This window comes from Buteo buteo, chromosome 2, assembly GCF_964188355.1.
Source record: "Buteo buteo chromosome 2, bButBut1.hap1.1, whole genome shotgun sequence".
NCBI classification, from domain to species: domain Eukaryota; kingdom Metazoa; phylum Chordata; class Aves; order Accipitriformes; family Accipitridae; genus Buteo; species Buteo buteo.
This window is the reverse complement of record NC_134172.1, coordinates 33687281-33702559: the sequence shown is the minus strand read 5'-3', so window position 1 is coordinate 33702559 and position 15279 is coordinate 33687281. Positions and strand designations below refer to the sequence as shown.

Genomic DNA, 15279 nt, shown 5'->3' with positions numbered 1-15279 from the left:
ACAACATTGTACTAGTTCATAAAAATCAAATGCTGGGTGACCAGAAATGAACTGAAATGAACTTTGTTCCCCTGATCACACTATAGTGAGAACCGTCCCCTGCAGTCTAATTTTGACAGCTGAAAGCAGTGTTCTGTGATAAAATTAAGCACCTCCATTTTGTACTTTTCTCACAAAGAAAGGCATTTCTAGAAATAACCAACACTGTCTCTGTAGTATAGATTGTCAGGATACCACTAACACATTGATTTACACTGCGCCAGGTGACAAATCCATGCGACTAAAGCTGTTGCTTTGTTTTCCAGTTTCCTTACTGCATTGAAAGGGAAATAATGGTCCATTCAACATTGGCCTTGTCCCTCCTGCTAATTGCAGTCTCTTCCAACCTTGCGATGGCTATCAAAAAGGAAAAACGAGCACCTCAGACACTGTCAAGAGGTACTGTATATTTACTGTATGTAGTTACCTCTTTATCTTACCATATAGGTCAGGAAATGTTTTTATTTAGAATGTACATAGAAGCACACATATACTTACTGAGGTGTGTTCCGCTAGTGTAAAGTGACACTCCAAGTAGTGCATCTTCTCATTCCATGTCGTTTCACTCCGTCAGTTTGTTCTTAAGGATATGGCTGAGGGCCTCATATAACCTGCATAATTTATATAACGCACGGTGACCTAGCAGAAGCGAATAACCTAAACTGAGTCTCTCAAATGAGGATGCATCTTTAGGACTATCAGTGAAAAAATATTCCTTCATATACTATTTAAAAGATATTTTATTACAGTTTCATAACGTCAGTTACTATGGAACTATTTTTCTACATACCCATTTTTATACACAGAACAAACTGTAGTATAGATTGTTAGGATACCACTAACACATTGATTTACACTGCACCAGGTGACGAACCCATGCAGCTAAAGCTGTTGCTTTAGTTTGAGCCACTGGTGGATTTTTCTGTGTGATTTTTTTTTTTCTTTTGTTAGCACAGTCATGCTTTGCAGTGAATAATTCACTTCCTTGTGGTACATAATTTTCAACTTGGATGTTAACTGAAGACCCTATTTTAAGTTATTTATGTCTGATGAATCCTTAGAAATACAAGCAGAGAAATAACTTACCAAGGTCTTTCCTCTTCTCCATCCTTCCTATCCTTTTGGGCCTATTCACCCCCAAAAATCTCCAGCTCCCTTTCTGACCTCTTCTGCAAGCTGTGCAAAGCCTACAGACCCCACAACTCACCTCTGAGATCGTCCCATACAAGGCACTGGCAAAGCCGCACCTGTCACAGAGATCCCATCTGAGCCTCATTGCTCAGGGAGCACTTGACAAAATCATGCGACACCTGGACTAACCAAAGAGAAATTGCAAATCACTTCTCGTAAGTGGTATCCCTGGAGAAAGGTTAGAATCAATGTGGTATCTATTGCCTATCTTGCCTAGATCAGGGTTTATTTTTCTCAGTAAGCCTAAATGCATAAAAAGATAACAAAATCCTTAAATTCTGGCAATTTTGAAAAAAATAGTCACAGAAAACAAGTGTCAGTTTTCTAATTCTGATTTCAGGCCTTTTGGGATGCCTTGAGCGCTTTACCTGTAATTTTCACAGATCAGAGGGGAATACTTAAACCTGCTGCAAAATGACCCTTGCTGACTCCTCTGTGCAGTTACCTATGTCAGCAGTTGACTTCAGCCAGGGCTGGGAACACACTGGTCAACACGCCAAAACCCCACCATCAACCAGACAGATCTGTAATCAAAATCACTCTCCTGAAAGAAGAGATGACCAAGTAGCGTCACAAGCAATTGTTCTGTGAGAAAGCTAACAGCAAATCTCTACATAACCGGGGCTGGTCCAAGCGCTGTCCAGACAGCACAGAAGAAACAGAGCCTTAACCTGGTCCAGATCCAGAAGTTGTTCTACAATTCCCATGAGGGTTGTCATGAATGGAGCAACACTGCCTGGGAGGCAGGGATCTACTACACAGGGGCTGGCGTCTTGGGATCTGAAGGCATGAAACCAACTGGGCAATTTGCTTTTTGAGATCCGTGTATCACCAGCTATGGATGAGCTATGAAGCTGGTGATTCATTAGCATTTTGTTTCAGCGGAGATTTTTATTTAACAGCCATTGTTTTATTAAATTATTCAACTAAATGAAGCACTTGCAACTCCAGGGGATTGAAATTCATTACTTGGGAGTTAAGTTTACAACCCAAGACTGTTCTAACGACATTCATATTAAAGTTGATCTTATTTGAGCTGTCATATTTTATTTTTCTCTCTTTTATAAGCCAACTTTCTCTTTAAGCCCCAGGGTCTACATGAAATAGGGAGCAGACAAGGTAGAGATATAAAGGATTTGAATGCTGATTTAGGGACCTCTGAGTATTTAGAAAGATATCTAACAGGTTTGCCAAAGGAATTGAACTGGATACACAACCATCTGAGGGGTTTGCGGGGTTTTGGTTGTTGGGGTTTTTTAAAATCTTCCGGTGCACCTATCAGGAGATGTAGAATTAGCATATCCACAGCATTTGGGAACCTTTGACTAAAAAATCCAAATTCTATTTGTGTACAACTATTGATAAATACAAAAAAAAAGGAATTTGTTATGAGTTACTTGCCTGGCTACCAGTTAATCCTTTTGTTGTATTTCTAGGGTGGGGAGATGAAATTACCTGGGTACAAACTTATGAAGAAGGGCTTTATCAAGCGAAAAAAAGGTAAGAGATTAAAAAATAGTTTGTAAAACAAAGTTGTTAGTAATGCCTGAATATACTATAATGAAACAAAACAAAGAAACACTACGACAGATGATCTGCAGACCACCCAGTTAAATAAAACAGATTTTGTGTCTAAAAATAAAAGCTGTTCTAGGGGTCTTATGACTGTGAAGCAACTTCGTTTGCTGATAGTTTAACACTGTCCTTTCTTTGTCACAACAGCATTGCTGTTATTTGATGAAGCAATGATAAATAGATATTAAAATTTTAAAAATACATCTGTTGTGGGGTTTTTTTAATATCATGTACCTCTGATTACTTCCTTAATCAACACCTGGAAATCAGTTATATTTTCTCTTGCATGGTGGTCTACTGCTTCTGAGGTTTTCCCCAACACACGTCATTAGTTGGCATATGTGCATGATGTAATCGCAGTTTCTCACTGCATTTTAGAGCATAATAGTGTATGTAGCATGAGGTATTGTTGAATTGAAGGCAAATTATTTTTAAAATAAAAGGCAATTAATTTCATGTGCCCTATGTGAAAATGGCTAGAATTGAACAATTCTTGAGAGGGATAACAGATCAAGCATTAGTAACTGATTTACTGAGTAGTAACAGTAGTTTAAAAAAAAAAAAAAGGACAAAATGCACAGAATTGTTTTATGTTTTGACATCCAAATATATAAAATTTTGATACTTTACCAGACTATTTACAGAAAAAAATAATTTATTGTATATCTGTTCAAGAAAGCTTAAAAGACATGAATCTTTTCATGGGAAGTATTTGATGATAAACCCAATTTTATAAAAAATATTTTATTCCAGTTCATTCAGATTATTTTTATTTTCTTAATCATGGAGAACTTCACACCTAAGCACTATTAAATACCTTTTCAATTTGATTGGAATGGGAACTAACTAACTGGGAATGAAATGATGATGGCTCCATTGTTTCTTTCTTCTAGAATCTCTTACTTTAGAAAACCTATTTAGATACAGAAACTCTATTTCTCTATTTCTTTCTTTTACAAGGGAATTATTTTCTTTTCCCTTGCTCAGAAATGTTTGTAATTCTTTACAGAATGCCTGTATGGTTTTACTGTGAGTTAATATAATATTAAATGTAATCTGCCTTTTCTGATCTGCTAGTAAAAATCACCCATTTGCATACTTGTCAAATGATCTAACTACATGTTTTATTATTACTAATAAAGTAACAAGCCACTGATGGTAATTCATCATTTGGAAGACTGTCAATACTGCCAAGGTAATTTTGATATTTTTTTTGAGTGTTAAAATTTTGTGAATATTTTTATAAGAAACTGCACCTATCTATATATCTACCTTGCACTTACTGAAAATCATTTAAAAAAATAGGTAAATGAAAATGTATTTGAAAAGCTAAGGATTTATTACTGTTATTTACAAAAACTCCACTATAAAACTACCCAACAAAGAACATGCAAAATACTCAGTGCTGTTGTCCTGCTATCCCTAATGCAGCGCTCGTCAGTTTAAATTAAGAGACACAGATTTGCTACTGACTCATTGAACAGATTTAATATTGTTTGGCTCTCCTGAACTGGTAACTAAAGAAGGAGATGAGGACAGGGCTGCTGAAATCGATCTAATAAGAATTTTCTGAGAATAATGCACTTTTGTCAAGCTGAGACATGGTGTCCATTGAGACGACAGGCTTCATAAATAACAGAAAAGAGCTTCCATTTTCATAGCCGGGAGGTTGTACTGACATGGGTCAAAAAAACAAAAAGCAGTGATAGAGCCCTTAAGTGTCTCCTCAGGAATGTGCATCAGCAGAGATGGGAACAATGTGGCCAGTCTCTGGCCAATGTGGTGCCTAAACACAGATGGAAAGGCAGAGTTTGAGATGGACTTCAAAATGATCATGTCTTTTCTAGCCCTGAAGAAAGCTTTTGCAGAAAATGAAGAGATACAGGAAATGGCCCAAAATAACTTCGTTATGCTGAATCTCATGGTATGAAGGGTTTGGGGCGATTTGACTGGTATCTTTTTTTTTTGGCCTGTGTTTTCTCTTTCTTTGTCTTGCTTTTTCATGTCATATTAGCTAAATATCTCTGGCATTTGAGTTACATGTAAGTACAGGCATGTGCATGTGTATCCACATACAAGTAGTACCTTTTCTGGTTTTGTCCTCTGGTACAAGACTATTCACTGGTGGTACTACGTCAGCAAAATTTACAGAAATATTTTGATAACTAGCTTTAATTTCTCTGCCAGCATGAAACCACAGATAAAAACCTGTCTCCTGATGGACAATATGTGCCTCGAATCATGTTTGTAGGTATGTATAATATTTATGTACCTTCAAAGATGTGATATCAGAATCTACACCAGTGTCCTCCTTTGCGGACATCAAAATGGTTCATTCTGCAAAAATAAAATAGCTCAAAATTTATCATTACCATGGCATTAGTCTGGAACTTGGCAAATCTGAGTTCAGTTCTCCCTCTGTCGGAGGCTTTCACCCTCGTAAACTTCCTCAGGTTACAGACATGTTCTGGAGGGTACATAATTTGTGCTTGGGGGCAAGATGCTTAAATTTCTGTTAGCATCTGAGCATTTGCTCTCCGTGCTTCTTGCTAGTGCTGTTTTCAGACAAAGTTTACTGAAAGCAGTCAAATATCTGACTGAATGTAGATGTCTACAGTGTGGACATTGCCACAGAGCAAGTCAATAGTCAGTGGCATCTAAGGAATGATTTAACCCATTGTAAAGTTGACTTCTGGAGTAGATCAAATGAATCATGCCCCAGAGTGCCTGTTCCTTTTCACTGACTGTACAGGGAGCCTAGAGTAGGTGGCATCCATGGTGGCATCCAAAGTTAGGTGAGATGAAGCCCACACTCAGACAGAGAGCAATGTAGTAACAGGAGTCAGTTAATTAACAAAAACTTTGAAGGGGAACTGGGAGACGAGATGTCCACAACAACTTGCTCCCATGATGGGAACATTAACAATCACAAGATTTTCATTCTGAAGGCTCTAGGTAGGTCATGCTAATATTGCATTAGATATACATGACTCTCACTATGTGTGCATCCAGTTAAACTGTCCTCTCCTGATGTAACCCCAGAACTTGTAAAACAGGATGGTTTTCTTTAAATAGGGATTAAATACATGTGTAATCTATCACTTAAAAATAGCTGCATAATATAAAAATAAGCATTAGCTTTTGTTCAGGATTTCTCCAATTAAAGAGCAGTTGGTTGGAACAGAGAATAACGGCCTAGCAATTGCCTCATTGATGAAATCAGAACACCTCAGAAACAGGGCTGTCAAAGTAGTGCCACGGACATCGCCCTCAGCTGTTGTGGGAATGGAAAGCAGGGTTGAATACAATTATTTTTCCAGATCCATCTCTCACAGTAAGAGCTGATATCACAGGAAGATACTCCAACCGGCTTTACACTTATGAACCACAAGACATACCATTCTGTAAGTGCCCTCTTTGTTGTGTTACTTTGCATTTCACATTGTAAGCAGCCAGCTACACCCCATCACAATCATTTGTGCTTGAGAATCTGTTGAGATCTCAAAGTAATGAATAAAGACTGTGAGTGACTATTTGCAATAAACTATAATAGTCTAACCTGTTTTAGCAAAAGACTTAAGCACAACTATTGTCCCATTGAACTTATTGGGACTATTCGGGTAAGACAAATTGAAAGATCATGGGTGAGAACTTTCAGGATCAAGATCTGAGAAGTTTGCTGGGAAACAGTGAATGTCACTATGCTGAAAGGTATCCAGCTGCGCAATGTAAACAGCCAGCGGTGGGAGGGAATTGGTAGAGAAATGCTGGTGATTACCTGAGTACCACCTAACACCCATATTTCAGAAAAGAATGTGATTTTTCAGGTTGAGCTAGTCCTTACTCTATACCATCTATCTGACACCAGTGCGGTATCTCACCACAAATATGCACATCGTCTGATTACCAGGCTTGCTATTGAGAAATGAGGGAGTTGAAAGGAGTCTTGTCAAATCGCTTTAAGTTAAACATTTTGATTCATGAAACTTTTTACCTTCTGCTTTAGTATCAATGCCAGAATTTTCACAATAGAAAGCTCTAAAATAGAATGTGTGATCATAAATTAATTTCAGTGTAAACAGTTTACTAATCAAACTAGGTGGGTTTTTTAATTGTACAAATGCACTTTAAGTATGTTTTTACAGTTCTTATTCATTTTTCTTTCAGTAATAGAGAACATGAAGAAAGCACTACGCCTCATTCAGACAGAACTGTAACCAGCAACGGTGAAATGACCATAGCCTCTACGAGGTGAAGCTGCACTAGGAAACATAACTTTTTAAATATTTTAGTTAACCTCTCTGTCTCTACTAGCATTTTGAACTCTTACCAAGCAGCTTTGGTATGTCAGATTTCATAAGGAATTTATATGTTCAACTTGAAGAACAAACATAGAAAGACTATTGCGCCCTTTTGGAAAATATGAGGAGAAATCTATTAATCACTTTGAAATTAGTTATCTGAATAACTGAAAGTGATGGTTTAAGGTGCAGCAACTTTGAGCTGTATTTTATCAGTCCAACTATGACTTTAAGTCAGCTATGACTTCTGACCAAGAGTTATAACCATTCTTTTTTATGTCTATTTGCAATTTATTATATAAGTTAATAGCTGCATCTCAGCTCCTAATTTTTATTTTTATTGCAAGAAGCTTGTAAGTCATTAGTGTACCTCTGCTTTATGCACTTATTTCTCATTAAAGAAACTTTACTGGCAAATCAGACAGGAAGGCTCTTCCTATAGATTTTGGAATAGCTTATATAGAAAAAAACAGTGATCTGGGCTTAGCTTTCTTCTGTATAATCCTTTAACTATAATTCTGATGATAGCTGAAAACAGAACAGACATTTCACACTGAGCATGTGGCCTCAGTGAGGTGATAATCATCAAATAGCAACTACAGGTTTTGCTATGATAAAGATACAGTGAAGCAAGAGAGATGGAAGGAGATAGTCCCAGAACTCCCCTCCTGAGGCTAAGTGATACTTGTAAAGTCTGGTATGGGAAAAATGGGCAGGCTTGTCCTAGCTCTTTTCATTTAAATGGCACTTGAGTCATGTGAAGCTCATCCCAGGTCATTCCCTCTTTTTCTGTAGCATCCCAACCCAGACATCACAGTGGCAGCTTAGTGAGGGGATCTGTACATCCAAAGTCTTCACAAAATTTCCCCAGGATCACCGTATGCAAAGGCAGACACCTATTTTGAGTAAAAAGCTGAGTCAGTTGAAAGTTTGTTATCCTAGCAATGCGCTTTTTCATTAGAGCAAGATATTAAGAGATTCATCTGCAGTAAGAGTATGTAAGTTATGTTACGTGCAAAGCACCAGTGTCACTTGTTTTTGCCACCTGCCACTTCCTATGATGCTGCCTGTATACACGTTTAAAAGATGAAGGAAGGATCTTTGAGGGACACCTTTGCTAATTCACAATACCTAGTATTAATTTGTTATGAATTAGTTATATTGCACCTATCTATGTCTTCATAATTATGTAAAATTTGGATATAAGCATAAATTCCAACAGAGTGGTGATAAATTACCTGTACACTAAGAGAAAAAAACTCTTGTATTAGTCATGAACAATACATTGTCTTCATAATCAGTTAAATGATTTTTTAACCTATGGGAAAATGCTAGAAACCAAATTAAACTGGTAATCACATTCCTTTGAGTTGTGTTTAGCTCTGCTCATTTATGTCTGTATATGTTCCAGATTTGGCAACATTTCCCAGTCTGTGGGGATACCCTCTTCTGAGCATGCCAGAGATGTTCAGGAGAAAGGGATATGAGATCACTGCCAGAGATGACACAGGAGATAGCCATGGCAGCACTTTCAAAACAGAGTCAAGAGATTTATTTCGGAGAGAAGCACAGCACAAAATAACTTTGGAAATGCTTAAGTACGGTAGATTCAAAACATTACCGAAAAGAGTAGGTGGAAAGTGGTGGGTCTTTGCTGTCATACTGCAGGGAAATTTTTTCCCTGCATACATTCACTTTCAACATCAGCCGAGATCACAGGAGACATTGGCTTGAAAGAACCCCTGCTCTAACTCAGGCAGGAAATCAAATGTGGGAATGTTACAATATCAGCCAAAGCCTGCTTCACCTACTTAAGATTCAGAAGACTAAGGCTGCAAGCTCTGGATGGATATTTGAGGGAAGGCTGCACTTGTGGAAGTGTTTGCATGGCTATGCTTTCATTGCAGAGTGAAACAAAAACTTTCCACTTCAGATGTGGAAAGCAGATGCAAAACAAACCTGTTGTCTTCCCTTCAACTCTAGTAACTACATCTTTGTGCATGGTATTCTTGTTTCCTTGCCTGCTACTACTATTCCATTAATTGCAAAGATGACAGTGTCTGCCATAAAAGGCTACTCTCATGGACTACCCCAGTCAGTCCAGGTATTCCATCAGCCTTTCAGTAAAGAAAGGGCACCCTTCCTTCAGCATATAAATGCTGAAGACCATAAATATGCTGAGGGTACCTTTAGGATTATACAGTGGATGAGCACTTTACCTCTTCTTTCCTGTTAAGTTGATACATGCACATCTATACAGCCCAAACCCAGGGATGATGTCCTTTTTGTGCTGATTGTCACTGCTCACACTGAAATGTTAATACATTTCTATACCAGAGGGAAGCCACAGACACAGTCTGAGGTCACAGCATTGTAATTCTGTAAAACAAAGCTCAGGGTGGGGGATCGCATTAATGTACATAAATACCCGAAGGGAGGGTGCAAAGAGGACAGAGCCAGGCTCTTTTCAGTGGTGCCCAGTAACAGGACCAGAGGCAATGGGCACAACCTGAAACACAGGAGCTTCTGTCTGAACATCAGGAAACACTGTTTTACGGTGAGGGTGACTAAGCACTAGCCCAGGTTGCCTAGGGAGGTTGTGGACTCTCTGACCTTGGAGATATTCAAAAGCTGTTTGGACATGGTTCTGGGCAACTGGCTGTAGGTGGCCCTGCTTGAGCAGGGCATTGGAACAGATGACCTCCAGACGTACCTTCCAACCCCAATCATTTTGTGAAGTCAGCAGTCTGAACTCAGTGAGGTTATTTAGCTGGACTTATAACTTAGATGCTTTTAGAGAATCATCAGCTAAAAATATAAGTCACTACTTTCAGTCAATAGAAAACAAGACCTGCTTGTTTAACTGATGGGAGCAAAATTGCAAAAGCAACATGATTCACAGCGACAGGGACTTACTTTACTCTTACAATTTAAACTGACAGGGTTATAGATGTGAGGGGTGGCCCTCATAGTGAGTGAATAGCTAATGTCCAAGAGCTACTCCTAGATACAAGGACACACTGTAGTCGCTCTGAGATAAGGTTACCAAACTCAACCCACAGCTCATGCCTGTAGTTGCCCTCAGTGAATTTACTGTACTGAGAAATCCTGATGTGTAGACTTTGCTTTGTTTCCTCTGGAGATAGCGCATACTGGCTACCTCCACTCAGTCAAAATCAAGTTTATTCATTCTTCACTGCTGATAGCAATTCTTAATAATTCCTAACAAACACTGAAATCCTGTATATATCCTACACTCTACTCAACTATGAGGAGATGGGTGTCAACCTGATCTGAAAGTTATACGATGTTGACTATTATTTTACACAAACAATTGCATACTTATGGATTATATTTGGGTCACTTAGAATCATAGAATCATAGAATTGTTAGGTTGGAAAAGACCTTTAAGGTCATCAAGGCCAACTATAAACTTAGCGCTACCAAGTCCACCAGTAAACAATGTCCCTAAGTGCCACATCTACACATCTTTTAAATACCTCTAAGGATGTTGACTCAACCACTTCCCTGGACAGCCTGTTCCAATGCTTGATAGCCCCTTAAGTGAAGAAATTTTTCCTAATATCCAATCTAAACCTCCCCTGCCACAACTTGAGGCCATTTCCTCTCGTCCTATCCCTAGTTACTTGATAGAAGAGACCAACACCCACCTCACTACAACCTCCTTTCAGGTAGTTGTAGAGAGCAATAAGGTCTCCCCTCGGCCTCCTCTTCTCCAGGTTAAACAACCCCAGTTCCCTCAGCCACTCCTCATAAGACTTGTGCTCCAGGCCTTTCACCAGCTTCGTTGCCCTTCTCTGAACACACTCCAGCACCTCAATCTCTTTCTTGTAGTGAGGGACCCAAAACTGAACACAGGATTCAAGGGGCAGCCTCACCAGTGCCGAGTACAGCGGGACAATCCCTTCCCTAGCCCTGCTGGCCACACTATTTCTGGTACAGCCTTTGTGGCCACCTGGGCACACTGCCGGCTCACATTCAGCCAGCTGCCGACCAACACCCCCAGGCCCTTTTCCACCAGACAGCCTTCCAGCCACTCTTCCCCAAGCCTGTAGCACTGCATGGGGTTGTTGTGACCCAAGAGCAGGACCCGGCACTGAGCCTTGTGGAACTTCACACAACTGGCCTCGGCCCATCGATCCAGCCTGTCCACATCCCTCTGCAGAGCCTTCCTACCCTCAAGCAGATCAACACTCCTGCCAAGCTTGGTGTCATCTGCAAACTTACTGAGGGTGCACTGAAATCCCTCATCCAGATCATTGATAAAGATATTAAACAGAACTGGCCCCAACACTGAGCCCTGGGGAACACCATTTGTGTCCAGCCACCAACTGGATTTAACTCCATTCACCACAACTCTTTGGGCCCGGCCATCCAGCCACTGTTTTACCCAGCAAAGTATACGCACATCCAAGCAGCCAGTTTCTCCATGAGAATGCTGTGGGAAACGGTGTCAAAGGCTTTACTGAAGTGCAGGTAAACAACATCCACAGCCTTTCCCGCATCCACTAAGTGGGTCACCTGGTCACAGAAGGAGATCAGGTTGGTCAAGCAGGACCTGCCTTTCATAAACCCATGCTGACTGGGCCTCCTCGCCTGGTTGTCCTGTATGTGCCGCATGATGGCACTCAGGATGATCTGCTCCATAACCCTCCCTGGCACCGAGGTCAGACTGACAGGCCTGTAGTTCCCCAGATCCTCCTTCTGGCCCTTCCTGTAGATGGGTGTCACATTTGCCAACCTCCAGTCAACTGGGACCTCCCCGGTTAACCAGGACTGCTGGTAAATGATGGAAAGTGGCTTGGTGAACACTTCCACCAGCTCCCTCAGTACCCTTGGGTGGATCCCATCCTGCACCACAGACTTGTGTGTGTCTAAGTGGTGTAGCAGGTCACTAATCATTTCCCCTTGGATTATGGGGGCTTCATTCTGGTCCCCATCCTTGTCTTCCAGCTCAGGAGGCTGGGTACCCCAAGAACAATGTGTCTTACCATTAAAGACTGAGGCAAGGAAGGCATTCAGTACCTCAGCCTTTCGCTCATCCTCTGTCACTATATTTCCCCCTGAATCCAATAAAGGATGGAGAATCTCCTTAGCCCTCCTTTTGTTGCTAATGTATTTATAGAAAATTTTTTTATTGTCTTTTACAGCAGTAGCCAGATTAAGAACTAGCTGGGCTTTGGCCCTTCTAATTTTCTCCCTGCATAACCTCACCACATCCTTGTAGTCCTTCTGAGTTGCTTTCCCCTTCTTCCAAAGCTCATAAACTCTCCTTTTTTTCCCTGAGTTCCAACCAAAGCTCTCTGTTCAGCCAGGCCAGTCTTCTTCCCTGCCAGCTGGTCATTTGGCACATAGGGACAGCCTGGTCCTGCAACTTTAAGATTTCCTTCTTGAAGAATGTCCAGCCTTCCTGGGCTCCTTTGCCCTTCAGCACTGCCTCCCAAGGGACTCTTGTCAACCAGGCCCCTAAACAGGCCAAAGTCCACCATCTGGAAGTCTAAGGTGGTAGTTCTGCTGACCTCCCTCCTTACTTCTCCAAGAATCAAAAACTCTATCATTTTATGATTGCTATGCCCAAGATGGCCTCCAACCATCACATCACCCACAAGTCCTTCTCTGTTTACAAACAACAGGTACAATAGGGCCCCTTCCCTAGTTGGCTCCCTCGGCAACTGTATCAGGAAGTTATTATCTTCCACACACTCCAGGAATCTCCTAGACTGTTTCCTCTCTGCTGTATTGTATTTCCAGCAGAGGTCTGGTAAGTTGAAATCCCCCACGAGAACAAGGGCTAGCGATTGTGAGACTTCTCCTAGCTGCTTATAGAATACTTCATCTGCCTCTTCATCCTGGTTGGGCAGTCTGTAAGACTCCCACCACGATATCTGCCTTGTTGGCCTTCCCCTGGTTCTTACTCATAAACACTCAATCCTATCGTCACCATCATTAAGCTCTAGAAAATCAAAAAACTCCGTAACATACAGGGCTACCCCACAACCTCTCCTTCCTCGCCTATCCCTTCTGAAGAGTTTGTAGCCATCAGTTGCAGCAATCCAGTTGTGTGAGTCATCCTACCATGTTTCCAGGGTGGCAACTATATCACAGTTTCCCTGCTGCACAATGGCTTCCAGCTCCTCCTGTTTGTTTCCCATTGCACGCCACACAGCTTTATTCACAATATTAGAGGGCAGATTATTATTCCTACTCTTTACTTACCTCTCTTAAGAAAGAGTGGGAAGCTGTTCCTTTTGTTCCTTGGTTAACTGGAACTAAACCAACCAGGTTTATTTGACCTCCACTGTTTGGGTTATAGCTGAAGGAAGAGAATAAAAGACTGAAAATGTGAATGTGAGAGCAGAAGTTGATTTACCCAGAATAAATTCAGTCACAATATAAGGACCAATAGCTGAGAAAGCCTACCTGTGTAGACTGTGTGCTTTTACAGAATTCATAACCTGTATACTATATGTATGAATGATAGTATTAACATGAGCATAATACAGCATCACCTGTGGAAGCCTATATTTTGTATAAAAGACTTCTCTGAGTTCTGCCTTTGCTACGAACAGCACATATTCTGGGAAGCAAACTTTATTGCCACTTATTCACATATCTATGCCTATTTTACTGTCTGGACTTATCTGTTGTAATCAGACCAAGGGTAGTCAAACAAATGTGGACTTAACGTCAGTGAGGTGAGGCACAGGAATCTGAGAACTGACGGAACAGGATCCTCCTCTATGTATCCGTCTCAGCGCAGAAAGGCGTTGGCTTTTCTAGGCAGATGGTTGATGTATTGGTCTGCAGAGCTAAAACATTTTCCCATGTGCAAATATTTGTGCTTGACCAGAACAAAAGAACAGCCACCATACCTTTGTGTACCATGGAGGCGAGAGAGACTTTGGGACACCTCAGCACTTAAAATGCAAAAGTAACTTGATCTTGCAGAACAAGGCTGATATACTTTGGATTGTTTCATGGGCTACACGTGTTCTTGCCAAAGGCTGACACAGAGAGATTTCCAAATGCTGAGGTGTCCTCCGCATGATAGGCCAAGTCACTGGTCTGCTTCCTTTTGTTTATTCCTTTGTCCAGATCGATGCACAGATCCACAGTACTAGTCATGCAGAAGCAAGAAGTCCAAAACCAGCAGTCACAAGGGGAGGAATATTTATTCTTCAACCAGAAAAATTTCCAGAATTTGCAATCTATATATTCATACCTTTTCCTTGCTGTTCAAGGTGCTTATGCTACTCATCACTTACCATCTTGGGTTGCTACTGTGTATTGTAAAGTAACTGACCTACTAGTCACTAAAAGTGGATCTATTTCGGCAGATTGTTTTCTTTTAAGAGGTATCAGATATTTGCTGATCATTTTAGAATAAAAGAAGACACACAAAAACAACAGCCACCCCTATCTTTGCATAGTAAGAAAGAACCCAAATACAGCAGTCATCCTTCAGTTCACACTGCCATATCAAGCACTGCATTTCAAAATTTCCCTATAATTCCAACGGTTCTTAAGTAGATGTTCATCAAGTCACCCTTTGTACATGTCTAAGTGTGACCTGTGAGAAAGAGAAAAGTTACCATATGCAATAATTTTTCAAGGTTATAACACTCATGAGATAACACTCCTCAGGGGGTTTTTTTGGTGCTTAGACTTGGTTATTGCTTCTGGAAAGAACCTAAAAACACTTCAGAAAGATCTACTGTGTCTTCTGTTACCTTTCTGTGCGCACTGAGGATCACTTGTTACTGCTTTGCACACCCTGGCTGCACGTCCCAAAGTGATTGTAAAAGGTTGGCACACACAAACCCAGCCTGCTATTTAGCACTCAGCCAGCTGGGGAGAGCTGAGTTCACAGATACAAACCACTGGCTTCATTGCTTACGTTCACATACAGGCAAGAGGACAGTGACTGCCTGGAGAAGAAGCTACACCCTAAGGTGAGGTGTACTGTACAGGATGGGGAAAAAGGAGCTTTGATCTGCTAAGGTATTTTTTGCTTCAAGCCTACAAGCAGGTGGGGCTGGGATTTTACACAGCTCTCAAACATTTGTATCAGAGCACCGTAAGAGCGGGACAAGAGCCCGCATCTCCCAGACCTGTTCTGGTTTGCTTGGAAAAGAACTCCACATTCAGTATA

The 15279-nt window shown here is 40.8% G+C and overlaps 1 protein-coding gene across 1 annotated transcript; it reads left to right on the top strand.

The window, feature by feature from the left end:
- Positions 1 to 332: 332 nt before the first annotated feature.
- On the top strand, positions 333 to 7022 carry AGR3 (anterior gradient 3, protein disulphide isomerase family member). Its single transcript, XM_075022484.1, has 7 exons — positions 333 to 438; positions 2667 to 2730; positions 3948 to 4000; positions 4653 to 4729; positions 4993 to 5056; positions 6126 to 6209; positions 6973 to 7022. Exons 1-7 carry the CDS (start codon positions 333 to 335, stop codon positions 7020 to 7022), a joined length of 498 nt encoding a protein of 165 aa, XP_074878585.1.
- The last annotated feature ends 8257 nt before the right edge of the window (positions 7023 to 15279 follow it).